The sequence below is a fragment of the Dendropsophus ebraccatus genome, chromosome 10, assembly GCF_027789765.1.
Source record: "Dendropsophus ebraccatus isolate aDenEbr1 chromosome 10, aDenEbr1.pat, whole genome shotgun sequence".
Taxonomy (NCBI): Eukaryota; Metazoa; Chordata; class Amphibia; order Anura; family Hylidae; genus Dendropsophus; species Dendropsophus ebraccatus.
The window spans coordinates 16,110,609-16,126,809 of NC_091463.1; the positions used below are offsets into that span (position 1 = coordinate 16,110,609).

The window sequence follows — 16,201 nt, forward strand, 5'->3', positions numbered from 1 at the left end:
GGTCACCCGTCACGTGACTCGTGTGAAAGCAGGAAGCTCAACGCGTCGCTGTGTGTTGCCAGGGCAACGGACGTTACAAAGTTCCGCCCCTTCTTCCACGTTGCCCAATCAGGAAGCGCGTCTGTTTGGGACGACATTTGAATACACCAATGAACATCGTGGTGGGCGTGCCCCGGAACAAAAGCAGATCAGGAGTGAAGCTAATGGGGTGTCTATAGGAGATATAGGGGGTCAGTGACAACGATGCCGCCGCCAATGGTAAGAACCAGCCTATAATCTCTTTATACACTGTTATGTGTCGCTTTAGTTGGGGTACTACAACTCTCAGCAGTCTCTGCCTGAACCTGGAGAATAGCTGTCATGGTTATTCTGTGACTTGTAGTTCCACATTGTAGGTTACATGGTAATTTCCTCTCGTTTGCGATCTGTGGCTCTCGAGCTGCTGTGGAACTACAACTCCCAGCATGCCCTGACAGCTGCTCCCTTTTAGGGCATGCTGGGAGTTGTAGTTTTGGAGGAGCTGAGATTGGAGAAGCAAATACAACACTGATCCCCATCCTGTGGCTCTCCAGCTGTTGTGGAACTACAACTCCCAGCATGCCCCGACAGCCGTCAGCTGGGAGTTGTAGTATGGCAGCTGTCAGGATGACTATAGCCCCAACCATTGAATAATGGAAAGTTTTGCACCTTCCTAAATTTCTTCATCTTTTAATTCAGTGTTAGGGAATCTTTGGCTTTCCGGCTGTTGCAAAACTACAACTCCCATCATGCCTGGACAGCCGAAGGCTGTCCAGGCATGATGGGAATTGTAGTTTTGCTATTTACAACAGCTGGTTAAGTGAACTGGACAGGGTGAAAACAATAATGTGGCTAGTCACTGACTGCGAGCAGAGATCTTGATACTCTGGTTCAGCAAGCAGAGGTATTGACGTGTGTATAACATGTTGGGAGTACACAAACCTGGTCCTATTCACTGTAAGCAAGCAGAGGTCTTTACATCCAACTTGTTCTTCACACAGCTGATCCCATTTATTCATTCATTGGCTGCAAGCAGAGATATTAAAAAGAATATGTTTTCAGTTTTCACAATTTCCAAGATCTCTGTTTGCTTCTTGTGACTATGGACATGCTTCTTTACAGCCGGTATATCCTTTTTACACAGTAGATCCAGTAGACTGGTTTTCAGTCTCTGGCTATAGACACTGACGTTTCTATTCATTGACTGCAAGCAGAGGTCTTTTAATGGTGAAGCACAGAGTATCCCTCTTTGCTTGTAGTGAATAGGAACCTGTTTTGTTTACATCCGACACGTCCAAGCGATCAGGACAATTTTCCAGTCTCTGGATTGTACATGAGATCGTTGTCATTCATTGACTGCAAGCAAAGATATTGAACCAATGGTTTTTTTGGCCTTGGCTTTTTGTGACACGGAGCGCACTCCTTTATATCCAGCATGTCCTTCTGACACCACTGGTGAAATGGCCAGAACAGGTTTAAACAGGAATGTTTCCATTCATTGACTGCAAGCAGAGATGTGCAGAAATTAATTACAAGAAAAAAGTCAGACATTCATGTGTTCAATTAAAAACTTTATTTACAATCAGAAAAACAAAGCGATCATGTTAGGAAACCCTTTCAGCTCTAATGCTAACTGTCTGCCTGTCACTGTATAGGGGGCCTGCTGTCAGGTTGGGCACTGCCGTCTAGCTGTCACTGTATAGGGGGCCTGCTGTCAGGTTGGGCACTGCCATCTAGCTGTCACTGTATAGGGGGCCTGCTGTCAGGTTGGGCACTGCCGTCTGCCTGTCACTGTATAGGGGGCCTGCTGTCAGGTTGGGCACTGCCGTCTGCCTGTCACTGTATAGGGGGCCTGCTGTCAGGTTGGGCACTGCCGTCTGCCTGTCACTGTATAGGGGGCCTGCTGTCAGGTTGGGCACTGCCGTCTAGCTGTCACTGTATAGGGGGCCTGCTGTCAGGTTGGGCACTGCCGTCTAGCTGTCACTGTATAGGGGGCCTGCTGTCAGGTTGGGCACTGCCGTCTAGCTGTCACTGTATAGGGGGCCTGCTGTCAGGTTGGGCACTGCCGTCTCCGCCCACATCAGGGAGCGGCTCGGCTTCTGCAGGAGACGGTTGTAAGAGGCTTCAGTAACTATAGGAACCGTTTACTAGGAGTGGAGTCTCCGGGGGTTGCTCCTGCAGTCAGGTGTAGTCTTGTAAGGCAGCAGCCTCCTTCGTGTGAGGATCTCACCTCCTTCTCTCCAGGAACAGGACGCCATCTGTATATTGGATTATTTTCAGGTTACTGTCACTTTAAATAGTAGATGTGTCAGTGTGTGGAGATCTATATAATATCATGTGGATTATATATTTATATGTTGCTGATTTTTCTTCCGTCAGAAATCCATCCACCAGAAGACCATGAAGAACCGCTCTCCGTCCCCGCCGCTGCACGTCCACGTAGATGAGAGCACCCCCGTACACGTCCATGTTAAGAAGGCTCCGAAAATCTCCTCCAAAGCGCAAGTATGTACCAGATCCCCAAAAAACTCGGTCACATGACATATCCCATTAATGGGATGCAGCGTCATGTGAACAATGTACGTCAAGTCATGTCAGCACTTCACGCAGAGGGGAATATTGTAGAGTTACAGCCTTTACCTGTGTCATGATACTTCTTGTAGTTGTGTACTTCATGTACCAGGAAGCTCAGGATGAACAGTGCTATAGGTTACATAGGAAGAGGCATATCACCTCCTAGATTAATTATATTATTATAATTATATTATCTATTATTATAGATTATTATATTATTCATTCTGTTATCAGAAAGGAACCAAAAGTAAAATGAAGAGTGACGCGGGCAATTTACGACGCAGCGCTAAGGTGAAGACCAGAGTCCCTTGGATCCCCCCAGGAAAGACGTCTATGCGGGACGGAGGCTTCAAGTGGGAGGTGAGTGACTGCCATGATAGGAGTATAGAAGTGATTGGATTGGTCAGGGTCTGGGTGTTCAGATCCTCATCGATTGTTAGATCGAGACAAAGGGAACTTACTGCAGGAGATGGGCTCCATAGACTTATTATAGAACCCAACGGGGAATGACACCCCGGCTCCTTCCAGAGATCAGGAGGTCTGAACACCCGGACCCCAACCCAGCTACTATGTTCTAGAGATCCTACAACCTCTACATATTCATTCTGGCAGGGTCTGACCCATCGCTTGGAGATCACCCCTCCAGACATGGAGAAGATGATGTCCGCTCTGCGTATGAGTGACCTGTCCACCGATGAGGAGGAGTACATGCGCAGCAAGATCAACTCCTACGAGAAGAAGATCGACAGCCTGATGTCTGAAGTCGGGACCTTGAAGAATGAGGTGAGGGGACCGGCCTAGAGATGTGTGCATAGTGCATGGGCATGAGGGAGACAAACCAACCTGTGCCATCTGCTACCCATCAGGTGGAGCAGCAGAAAAGGGACCACTCCCTGGAGAGATATGAAGGGCGGCTGGCCGCATCCAAAAGGGCGCTGAGCGCCAAGAATGAAGAGCTGAACGAGGTGTCTCTGGAACTGGTGGAGACGGAGAATGAAAACTCCCGTCTGAGGAGAAGCATCGACCGAATCAAGGAGGAGACCGACTTTAGTTTGTAGGTATCTTCGTAAGACTCCGGGGTCAAAGGGCACTTTATAGTGAACGTACCAATTTAAGCCACATATTAGGCCTTTTATACAATCTGATGCACACCACTGCACAGATTTCAATGGTGTCGTCCTGTTTTCAATCTGCTGCCCGATTCACCACATCTGCTCCATTTTCTAAATATATGAGGTCTGTTGGCGCATTGTTGGGGCGGGCCGAGCTTCCCCCAGTGCCCCTCCCCGGGCAATACACGGCTTCTGATGTCCACCCAGTCCTGCCCTCTGTGTCAAGTCCGGCCCCGACCTGGCTCTGCACATGATTTCACGCTGCCTATGAGGTCTGATGTCGACTGGGGAAATACAGAAGCCGTGTATTACCCGAGGGGGAGATGTCAGTGTATGGGGGGGTTCCCAGCCCGCCTTCAGTGCACCAACAGAGACCTTATTTGCATAATTAGAAAATGGTGCAGATCTCGGGTATTGAAAAAAAGACCACACCATTGGAATCTGTGCAGCGACGTGCATCAGGTCATATGAAAAACTTTAATATAAAGATTGAAGTGGTCCATTCACTTTAATATAAAGGAGTCCTATACATTCTTTAAGTCCTTAGGTGACATTGTAGTGTAGCTGTCTAGAATCCAGTTTGCCTCCATAGAGATTGTCACTCAGCTTTCCTAGACTCCTGTATAGCCAACCTTTCCAGTTATACAGTGATGCATTCCCATTCCTGGGTTGCAATGGTCATCAGCACTGAAGCTCAGGGGTCGTACTTCAATGCTGTCGTCAGTGCTGTTGTCTTTTTGTTTTTTCGGATTTTTTTTTTTTTAAGTAACATATATATATATATATATATTTATATATATATATATATATTTATTTAGTATAACGTTCAGCTTGGCACCAGTATAATACGTCTCGTATTGTATGTCCGTAATATTAGGAGGGAGAAGCATCAACTGCAACAAGAGAAGACCCATTTACTGTCAAAACTGGTGGAAGCCGAGATGGATGGGGCAGAAGCGGCGAGACAGGTGGATCAGCTGCGGGATACCATAAACCAGATGAGACACGTAAGTGATGTGCATAGCGGCGGGTACCTGGTGGGGGTCCTCTAGAGGGAGACCTCATGTTCTGATCTCTTCTGTTCACTGCAGGAGAAGAGAGTGTCCAGTACAGACTTTAACATGCTGACCCGGCAAAAGGAAATCCTGATGGAAAAACTGAACACCTTCGAAGAGACTAACAGGACGCTGAGGAGTCTGCTGAGGGAGCAGCACTGTCGGGAGGTGAGCGACTGCAAGTATAGCCTTAAAGGGGGAGATTTATCAAACATGGAGTAAAGTGAAACTGGCTCAGTTGCCCTTAACACCATGTTTGATAAATCTCCCCCATAGTGTATACCTATGGACATCCTGGAGGGGGGACCTCCCATGGAGACACGCAGATCCTATTCATGTATCACATAGAAATGGTCATTGTTTCCCTGCTGATATGGGTTAAATATTGCCTAAAATGCCCATGTAAATGCAGATTGTAGGATTCTGGTGATACGCCCTGCAGACCTATGTATCCCTGTGCTTGTTAGCAAGATAATAGAGACATGAAGAACACCTATCTCCTCTAAACCGTTCTTTATTTCTTACAGACAGAGACCCATCGCCTGCTGGAGCAAAAGGAGCTGTTACTGAAGAAGCTTTCCGATGCAGACACGGACAGAGCGGTACGGACACTGCCCTCTACTGGGGAACTGGGGGAGTTGCAGTTTAAAGCTGACAAACCGCTGGCCAGTGATTATGGTTGCTATCAGTATCAGTGGCCTGGCATAGACATCTACATCTCCGCTCCTGCAGGACACATATACATGTCTGCAGATTTATATGATAGAGATCCAGATGTTTATAGCATATGGGGGTCCTAAGCGGTGCTTCTCTAATAGGGTAGATGTGGCTAAAAGGACACAAGCACCCAGCATACACCTGTCGTTTGCAGTGCCTCTACAGAGCACGACAAATCAAGGGGCTCAGGCTGTATTAATGATCCTTGTATTGTTCGCACAGCCTGGGAATCTGACAGCACAGATATGTATATAGGATGTACTGTTTATATAGTCTATTTATATATCTGTGCTGTCAGTTTAAAGATCACAAGCAGCAGTGCATACTTACAGCTGTGCTGCTTGTGATCCGGCGTGTCTACTCCAGTCCTGCCGCCACCTGTACTTTCAGGCCCCGCCTCTTCTTACGGGAAGTCATTCTGGAGGAGGCAGGGACTGAAGATTTAGTCAGCACCCGGACTGGAGGAGACGTGCTGGATCACAAGCAGCGCGGATGGTAAGTATATACTGCTGCTTTAAACTGACAGCACAGATCTATACATATCCAATGTGTACAGTATATACTATATACAGATCTGTGCTGTCATTCTTTTATGGTGTTTGGGCTCAAATCCCCTGTTTGCACTGGGCGAAGTGTGACTGACAGTGGTAAATTTAAATGCCTGCTCTAAAGACCCAGTCATGCATTTTCCTTGTCCTCAGTGGATAAGTGTCTCTTTTACATGAGCCACTTATCGGCAGCAGGAGCTATTCTAGCAACCTTTGTTGTCAATAATCAGCTCGTGTAAAAGGCCCTATAGTTCTGATGAGTGGTCCTGGCATCATCCGTCCATCTCTCACGTTTCCCCAATGCAGCATCTCCAGCTGAGACTTCACGAGAGAGAGAAAGAGCTGGAAGATCTCCGCATTCAGCTGAAGACAGAAAAGGTCAGTGAGCGTCTTCCATTATCTATTTCGGCAGGAGGATTGGGATTGTTCCTAATTTTAGTTGGGATATAAATGGAACATCCGCTCTGTTCTGATTTCTTCCCATAGGATCTATGTAGGACATCCACTGAATTCTCCAAGTCTCTGGAAACCACAAGAGCTCACTTACAGGGGCAGCTGAGGAACCGGGAGGCTGAGAATAACCGACTATCTGTCCAGCTGAGGGTAAGAAGGAAGGGGGCAATATCTTGTCGATTACCCCATCGCATGTCAAAAGTAACACTTTATTGTTAGAAAAGTATGGCCGGAAACAGCACTGCTTGTCTCCAGTTTGGGAATTGGTTTTGCATCTCGGTTCCATTGAAATGAATGGAGCTTAATTGCAAACCACACCTGATCTGAAGACAAGAGTGGTGCTGTCTATGGAAGAAAGTAGCCATGTTTTTCTAACGCTGGATAACCCCATTAAAGAGCTATACTCATAGACGCTTATGGCAGATGCCCAAGCAGCCATTTGTCACCACTGGATGCTATGGGGGATATCTACAAATGCTGTGCCCCTGGTGTACACCAGGGAGAAGGTTCAGATTCACCCCTTCTCCTTGGTGTACACCTGCTGTATGCCCCGCTCTCCTGATGGGCGGGCAGGGGGCACAGCAAGGCAAGGAGGAGGTGTGGCCTCTTCCCCATGCCAGATTTACCATGATTTACGTCTGCTCGCAGGCGTAAATCACAGCAGAAATCTACACCTCTTAGTGAATCCGGTGGGGTAATTAGGGGTTGGGACATAATTTAGGACTGGCGTACTAATACACTGGTCTTCATAAGTGTCCCCTTATCTTTCTGCTAGATGTCACAGTGTCATGAGAATCCTCACTATATCAGCCCAGGTCGGATGTACTATGTGCCGCCACACTTATCCAAGCTCTGGTTTTCTATTCTATTTTCAGAACATGGAGCACAATGAGCTCCGACATAAGGAAGAGCTAGAACTGCTGAATGCACAACTGAATGAGCTGCGGCAAAAACTGGAGTCCGACAAAGAAGGTCTGAAGAAGTCCGCTCGGGCCCAGAAGCATCGGGCAGAGAAAAGTGAGGAGGCCGTGCAGATGCTAAACAGTCAGCTCATCGCTAAGGTGGATAACGTACCACAACCGTGTCATATACCGTACAGCAGCTGAGACCCCAGTCATTGTCATGAATGAATGTAGAGTATTAGCAAGTCTCTGAAAACAATGGGGGAGATTTATCAAACTGGTGTAAAGTAGAATTGTCTCAGTTGCCCCTAGCAAACAATCAGATCCACTTTTCGTTTTTCAAAGAGTCTGTGAGGAATGAAAGGTGGAATCTGATTGGTTGCTAGGGGCAACTGAGCCAGTTCTACTTTACACCAGTTTGATAAATCTCCCCCAATGTGTATATACTGTATATATCATCTGTTATGTGGAACATTGGGCCGGCCTCTGTGGTTATGTGTAACTGCAAATCTGAATTGACGCCTATGCTCACTGTCAGTTTTTTTTCTTATTACAGGACGCTGAGCTTTCTTCAGTGCTATCCGGCATTGACACTCTGAAGAGCCGCTGTACTGTGCTGACAAAAGAGAGGAGTCAGGCGGAAACAGAGCTCGCCCTGCTAAATGAGTAAGTGTTTGGGGTGTAATTCAGCTTCTTAAGTCATGTTTAAAGTTTTGATGGCTGGGGGTCTCACTGGCGAGACCCCTCCCCACTCGTCAGGAGAATAGGCTGGGTCTCATCATTCTCTATCTAGGAAGCTGTATTATAAGTCTATGGGGCTGCCTGAGCAGACATGACTGACAGCGAGAGCGTGCAGCTAGTTCTACTGATCAAAAGTTTTGTGTGAAATGTTTTTTATGCCAGGTAGTTCATAAATGTAATTATATACAAGTTGTGATGCCGGATAATGTTGTCCCGTCCTCACACAGCCGCATGACGCTTCTGTTAGAAGAAAAGCAGCGTGTAGAGGAGAAGGCTCGCTCCGAACGGGAATCTTTGCTAGAGAGACTGCACCAGCAGACAGCAGAGAATAGCAGCCTGCGCCTGGAGCATGAGAGGCTTAAGGTCTGTATTCTAAGAGGAAGAAATCTATGAACCACTAGACATATCATGCAGTTTACAGATAGCACATACAGTCACCCATAACCAAACTGCTGAATCTAATGCCAGCAGTTATTGTTACTTAAAGGAGTACTTCTAAGTTGTTTCTATTTAAAAATCTCCAGCCTTCCAGTACTTATCAGCTGCTGTATATCCTGCAGGAAGTGGTGTATTTTTTTCCAGTCTGACACAATGCTCTCTGCTGCCACCTCTGTCCATGTCAGGAACTATCTAGAGTGTTAGCAAACCCTCATAGAAAACCTCTCCTGCGCTGGACAGTTCCTGACATGGACAGAAGTGGCACTGTGTCAGACTGGAAAGGATACACCACTTCCTGCAGGATATACAGCAGCTGATAAGTACTGGAAGGCTGGAGATTTTTAAATAGAAACATACTATGCCAGAGTACCCCTATAAGACACGCATATTAAACTCCCCTATTAATTTTAAAATATTCGCTTATTTGTCCCCAAATCTGTAGTGTGGATTTGCCACTGTGGAGTAGCTGCGAAAACCCCGAAACATTTCCACTTTGGAAATCTTCAGCTATTCCCCTGCCTGTGGTCGTCCCATAAAATTGCAGCATTACTGCCCCTTCCTGCTTTCCTATGAGATATATGTTTGTTAGCAATTTAGCAAAAAAGTGGCTTCCTTCTGGTTTCTTTACTATAGACACAACTAACAACTGTGGAGGAGAAGCTGACTGTGGCTCACAGCGAGGTGCAGCAGCTCCAGAGTTCTCTGCGGCAGTACGAGGGCCTCGTAGAAACCTACAAAGATCAGGTTTGTTACACTGAACCTAATGTATATTATGTACGTGACTGGTGACCGACCAGTCCCATAGCATTGGATATCCAGTTCTCTATCCATGCTGGGAAAACTGAATAACAACCTATGTCATCTGCAAACCAATCCAACCCATTCTTCCTTTCCTCCAGATGAAAAGAACCCGTCAGGAGGCCGATCAGATGTGCTTACAGCTGGAGAGATCGGATCTAGAGACTAGGAACATGAAGGAGGAACTGAACATGGAGCTGGAGCAGGTACGTTACATTATTCATGGAAGATATCAATGTTTTATGTGCAACTATGAACACCTCCAATAATAATAGCCATATGCTGCCTGTAAGATATAAAGGGGTATTCCCATCTGAGCATGTTATCCCTTATCCACAGTATAGGGAATAATACGCCGATCAGAGGGTCCCAATACTGAGACAACCACAATCCCCACAACAGGCACATACTTGTCTGTGGAATGAATGGTACCACTCAATTGATTCACTATGGGCCAGCTGAACATTTCCATGCCGAGAACATATTCAGCAGCCCCACAGAGAATGAATGGAGCACTGGCCGCAAACCATTTTATCCCATAGACAATTGTGTCCCTGTTCTATTAATTGGTCGGGCCCACACCAATCAGCATGTTATCCCCTATTAGGGTACGTGCACACTACAGAATCGCAATAGAAAACCCGTCACGGATTCTGCAGCTCGCACCTGCTCGATGACTCTAGTGGCCATGCGCATTTCCGCCCGTGCCATAGACACCATTCTATGCACGGGCGGATTCTATGCACGCCAGAGTCTGCGAGCAGGTGAGAGCTGTGGAATCCGCAACGGGTTTTCTGTCGGGATTCTGTAGTGTGCATGTACCCTAATGTGACTAGCACATGTTTAGATGGGAATATGCCTTTAAAAACCACTAGGGAAGATTTAATAAAGCAGACTTCGATAAGACTACAAATGTACTGTCTTATTATAAACGTTCACCTAATTTTTTCACATTTTCTGTCGTTGCCACTTATAGGGGTTCTCCAGAGGAAATAAATGTTTTGGCATCCACTCATGTCAGAGAGTTATACAGATTTGTAAATTACTTGTATTCTGTTCAGTCTGACACTGTGCTCTCTGCTGCCACCTCTGTCCATGCCAGTAACTGTCCAGAGCAGGAGAGGTTTTCTATGGGGATTTGCTACTGTTCTGGACAGTTCCTGACATGGAAAGAGGTGGCAGCAGAGAGCACTGTGTCACACTGAAAAGAATACACTACTTCCTGTAGGACACACAGCAGCTGATAAGTACTGGAAGACTTGAGATCTACAAAAAAAAAAAAATAGCTGGAGTTCCCCTTTAACACAAGCCCCAATCCCGACCTTTTTGTTCACTGTGTCTAAACACATAAAAAATGTGGTGCACAGCATAATAAGCCAATATCTCCACAACAATAGCGTACACCCGGCACTACTGAGTCCATCAAGCACATGGAATTAGCCTCTATGGTGGACTCTACATAGGTCTTAGCGGAGACTTGTGGTGCTCAGAGTCAGACAGTATATCCAAAACATATATAGAAAGAGACACTACGGCATTCATACCGTCTTCTGCTCTTCTTTCTTTATCCAATAAGCACAAATGGTGCAGGTACACATAACATGTGAGGAGGACAAACGCTCAATGCAGTTCAGCAACGATTGTTTCACGCAATCACGTGCACTTCATCTGGCTGAGGAACCCATCCCATGTGGCTGAGGATAAGCCAGTATATGGCTCAAATTCTAGGATGCTTGCCATAGTAAATCTGCCCCAATGTCTTCTGGACTTTGGTGGACACAGACAATGGAAGATGCTTTTCTACCAGGATACTTACAGTTCTCCTCTGAACAATTGTCATGGAGATACATTAGATGGACTTAATACTTATGAAGATGATGATGGAAAAAAATATTACTCTTAGCCATGCAATGCCAGGACCGCTGACCAATCACAATTGATGGTTTCCCCCCGTCCTTAAACGGATTAATATTGATTTCCTCAGACCAGAATTTCCATGGCCAATTGGTTGAGGTTGTGCCACAGATCCCCAGCAGAGTGGGCGGTCAGGACATTGCTGTCCCGCAACCCCTTTAAGCTCAGGACCAGCCCGAGTTTGGACCCCAGCAAGTGATGCCAGATCCCTGGGATACATAATCACTGAACAGACCATTACTAACTTCTTGGTGTCTGTGTCCACCAAATCCCAGAAAAGTTACTGTAGATTAGCCTAGATGTATCCTAAAGTAGCCCTCCGTTGTCTTCAGGTTCATAGAAAATTCCAGAGTCGTCTGGAAGAACTAGAAAAGCTCCCGGAGATGCTGAAGATGACGGAGCTGAAGCTTCAGGAGTGTCAGGACCAGCTGCAGGGATATGAGCTGAAGAACGCCGAGCTGTCTTCCACCATCTCCGATTTGCGTATTCGGGTAAGGCAACGGTACCCGGTGGAGCGGCTGTGAAGATGCTGGATACAGTAGGAAGGCAGTAGTCACTGACCGAATGTGACTTCAGCCCCTATCTTCAATGGCTACCTTACTCCTGTGACGTCACTCACTTTAGCTTCACCCCTAAAATCTCAATAAATGTCAGCTGTCAAAGGATAAAATGTCTGGATGATTGATGGTAGACAAGGTAGTAGACTGGGGTAGGAGAGCATAATGGAGGCAAAATCTCTGCTATCCTACAGGTCTGTGAAGGAAAACGTACCAGAAGACTAAAGGAAGGTAGGAGGTGGTCTGTAAGCACTAAGCTTAACAGGAGTCTAGGAAAGCTGAGTGACCACCACCCTATAATAACCTCAGTCAATGAGAACAAAGATGGTTGTTAATTTTGTAGATGGAGCAACAAGGAGACAAGATGGAGTCCACAAGAGATCGCTACCAGTCTGCAATGGAAGAGAATAAACTTTTAGCGATGAAGCTGGAAGAATTGGAAAGGTAACGATAGCTGGTTCTCCTATGTATTCAGTATGGCTGAGGGTGCATGTGTCACCAGCTGGAGAAGGGTATAAGCCTCTGCCAGAGATCTCTGGGGGAGGGCAGATTTAGTAAGTGTCTTAAAAGGGGAGTTCTGGTGTTTGTTTGTTTTTTACCTTCGGATAGCTGCTTTTAATCCAACATCTGTCCTGGGGTCCGTTCCGCAGGTGATGCAGTTATTGTCCTAAAAAACAATTTTTAACCTTGCAGCCCTGTGTCAAAATGGCACGGCCTAAAGTGTGTCTGCCCTAGGATTGCAACGCCCCTTCATCCCGCCCTCCTCGTCAGTAGGAAAAACCCCAAGCAGGATTTTTCCTATTCATCACCTGTCTGAACACTGCAAACGTGCCTTAACGATCAAGTACATGTGCAGTGTTACCACAGGTGATGAATAGGAAAAATTGTTCTAGGGGTGTTTCTAATGATGAAGAAGGTGGGGAGGAGGAACAGAGAGGTGTTGAAATCCTAGGCCACAGACACTCTAGGCCACGCTAATTTGACACAGGGCTGCAAGTTTAAGGGTATAAACCCACACACCGTATACGCAGCAGATATGCAACAAAAACGCAGAAGATTTGTTGGTACAGATTTGATGCTGTGTTCAGTTATTTAGATCTAATCTGCTGCGAGTTTGCTGCGTATCGCAGCAGCAAATACGCTGCATATACGGTGTGTGGGTTTATACCCTAAAAGTTGTTTTTTAGGACAATAACTACATCACCTGCCGAACAGACCCCAGGACAGATCTTGGATTGAAAGCAGCTATCCGAAGGTACAAGCGGTTTAGGGGGGGGGTGTATCAGATTGTGGGTACAGAGTCACTTTAAGTCAACTGATATCGGAAAGTTACATAGATTTTTAATATAGTTCTATTTGAAAATCTAAATTTCTTCAGTACTTATCAGCTGTTCAATGTCCTGCAGGAAGTGGTGTATTCTTTCCAGTGTGACACAGTGCTCTCTGCTGCCACCTCTGTCCATGTCAGGAACTGTCCAGAGCAGGAGAGGTTTTCTATGGGGATTTGCTGCTACTCTGAACAGTTCCTGACATGGACAGAGAAGGCAGCAGAGAGCACTGTGTCAGACTGCAGTACATACAGCAGCTGATAAGTACTGGAAGACTTGATTTGAAAGGGATAAAAATACATAGATGTGGGACCTGTATCTAACAGCATAGCACCCCAAATCACAGAATCATCATCTTATGATGCAAAGTTAGTTTCCTGGGAGAAAAAAAAAAACCACTTTAATATGTAGCAAACTTGGTGAACTAGTGACTGCATTCAGGCCATTTCCTAGATGTATATGTTTATTTACCATAACTCAAGCGTCCTCAATATAATGTGTGGGTTTACTGTAAGGATACATGCATGTAGTGGCCTGATGTGATGCAATGCTTTATTATTGAAGGAGAATTGAAGACTCTGGAGCTCAGAACCGAGAACTTCTACAAGTTGTAGCAAAGCGCGAAGAGACAATTCATCAGAACCAGCTGCGTCTGGAGGAGAAAAACAGAGAGTGCTCTTCCCTATCTCGCCAGCTTGAGGCGGCCATTGAGGACTCGCGTAGACAGGCAAGTAGGACATTACAGCAATCCATAGCCTACCGCCAACACCACCTAAGCCACAACCAAAAACTTTTAATGCTTTTTTTTTTTTTAGGTTGAGCAATCCCGGGAGCGAGCCTCCTCCAAAGAGAGGGTGACGCAATCCAAGATCTTAGATCTGGAGACACAACTGAGTAGAACCAAAACGGAATTAAACCAGTTTCGACGCAGTAAAGATGATGTAAGTTGTGGGTTACAGTAACGTAAAAGTGAATGTTAGACTGTATGTTGGTACAGGGAACATTTTCTACAACCCATGCTTAATGTGCTCATTGTCAATGTGGCTTTAAAGGAGAACTCTGGGCTGAGGTGATTTTGGCAGAGTACTGGGGAGGATGAAAGTAGTAACATGCTGTCTCCTTCCCTGCTCCAGCGGCTTCTGAGAGGAGACCTGGGACATGACATGCCCAGTCAGTCAGCGGCTGTAGCGGGGTCCCGCCTTGGCCTTTGGCTGAGCGTCCCTAACGCGTCATGTCCCAGGTCCCTACTTAGACCCAGAAGCCTCCGGGATCAGAGCTGCAGAAAACCAGCACCAGAGCTGGAGTGGGGGAAGGTGAGAGCATGTTACTTCTTTTATTCTCCCTCCCCAGCCAAAAACCACCCCAGCCCGGAGTTCTCCTTTCAAGTTGCTTCTTTATGGTCTAGGCAGACACTGAACAAGTAAGGGGTGTTGGGAAACTCCAGATCATATTTGGCATAAAATCCATATTTAGTATGTCGTATGGCTTCAGCTGAGGCCACATCAATATTTTTACCTATCTGTAATCCAAAAACTACTCTTCCCCCTTTTCATGTCTCATCTTCCCCATGGCTGGTGCAGTGGAGACAGTACTGGAAGGTGACCCCCTTGTGTGATGTATAAGACATACCATGTGTTCCTCTCGCTGTTTGCTGTGTCCTGAGTACTGGGGTGTGCAGTGATTGTGACTCTGACTTTCATTACAAGATCCTAATCCTATTCCCTGTCTCCTCCTTTTCCCGCCCATCAGGCCGAGCGGCGGTTTCAGAGTCGCCTACAGGATCTAAAAGACCGTCTGGAGCAGTCAGAGAGCACCAACCGCAGCATGCAGAACTACGTCCAGTTCCTGAAATCCTCATACACCAATGTTTTTGGAGAGGCGGCTTTATCCAGCTCCCCGATCCGCCCTCGAACACCTCTCTGAAAAATGGAGTTAACTTCTAGGATTGGACGGAATAGAAAGAACAAAGTTCCTGCAACTGGACTCCCAGGTTGTTATATTCTTCTATAAGTCAGACGGAATCTGTTACACCCAGACCCCGGGGCTGGGCCTGGAATCAAAAAGACAGACTGGGGTTCCTGGCCCCCCATTTATCACTTGTTTACGGTTTGAAGACTTTTTATTCGCTATGGAATTGACTAATTTATATATCTTCCACACATTTTATTTGTATAATTCCCTTTTACACTCGGTGACCTAGCGGTTTTGTCTCACTCAGCATGAAAGTAAGGGGGGGGCATTTACATGTTCCATGCTACAGAACGGAATGCAGAGTTCCTAGCATCATTTATTATAATGTCACGACTTCCATAATGGTTTAAATCTTTGCGCTACTGTACTGACACATTGTCAGTACAGTAGTGTGAAGATTTAAACAGTTTCAGAGCTCCCAGCACCATAATGAATGATGATGCTAGGAACTCTGCATTGTATTTGAAGGGTGATCCCGCTCTTCACAGCTGATCAGTGGGATTCCATGATGAATTTCACTTATCTTCCAGTGTTTATGCAACACACTTTCCCATTTACAATAGCTAATAGCTGGACTACATTTATTTGGCCATTTTATCCAATATCATATGTTTTTACCCTGTGGACAAGCAGGGGAGCTGCTGCTGACACAAGTCTCATGTGAACACTCAGGGTGGCTTGAATAGTTACCCCATAAATACCTAATTCTTCAGGAGACTATATTCAGACTGACTACCTCTACTCTGTGAGATTTGATATAGAGACCACAATATTTTACGCATACAAAAGAGTAAGGAGACCGGCTACAGCCTGATCCCAAGCACCGAACTAACGCACAGCTCTATAACCTTGGTACTGTGATTTCTCGCTTTCTCTATTGTTATTTATAAGAAGTGTTACACTGATTTATAGTCCGATTTGCTGCGTCAAACTGAATCCTGACATACGGCAATAAAAGATTTTATATGAATATTTGCTTTAAGAATTGCTTAATCCTGTGTACGCCGCCATGGTGCTTCAGGAAGATGACGGGGGAGGGAATGTCTCAGTAATATGGCTGCCCAGATTTCTTTCC

General features: G+C 46.0%; 1 protein-coding gene across 2 annotated transcripts; it reads left to right on the forward strand.

The window, feature by feature from the left end:
- The first annotated feature begins 46 nt into the window (after positions 1 to 46).
- Positions 47 to 16,096, forward strand: ODF2 (outer dense fiber of sperm tails 2). Of its 2 annotated transcripts, XM_069986095.1 has the most exons (20): positions 47 to 258; positions 2,398 to 2,523; positions 2,827 to 2,952; positions 3,205 to 3,375; positions 3,459 to 3,646; positions 4,582 to 4,711; positions 4,796 to 4,927; positions 5,287 to 5,361; positions 6,331 to 6,402; positions 6,511 to 6,627; positions 7,353 to 7,538; positions 7,936 to 8,045; positions 8,348 to 8,483; positions 9,192 to 9,302; positions 9,458 to 9,562; positions 11,603 to 11,761; positions 12,171 to 12,271; positions 13,720 to 13,882; positions 13,971 to 14,096; positions 14,905 to 16,096. In XM_069986095.1, exons 1-20 carry the CDS (start codon positions 244 to 246, stop codon positions 15,076 to 15,078), a joined length of 2,523 nt encoding a protein of 840 aa, XP_069842196.1. In that variant the 5' UTR covers positions 47 to 243; the 3' UTR covers positions 15,079 to 16,096. The 2 variants fall into 2 exon arrangements, with proteins under 2 accessions (XP_069842196.1, XP_069842197.1); XM_069986096.1 differs by lacking the exon at positions 11,603 to 11,761.
- The last annotated feature ends 105 nt before the right edge of the window (positions 16,097 to 16,201 follow it).

Coding starts and splice junctions, on each gene's coding strand:
- ODF2 (XM_069986095.1), top strand. Junction 4,712..4,795: donor CCATAAACCAGATGAGACAC/GTAAGTGATGTG, acceptor TGTTCACTGCAG/GAGAAGAGAGTGTCCAGTAC. Junction 13,883..13,970: donor TTGAGGACTCGCGTAGACAG/GCAAGTAGGACA, acceptor TTTTTTTTTTAG/GTTGAGCAATCCCGGGAGCG.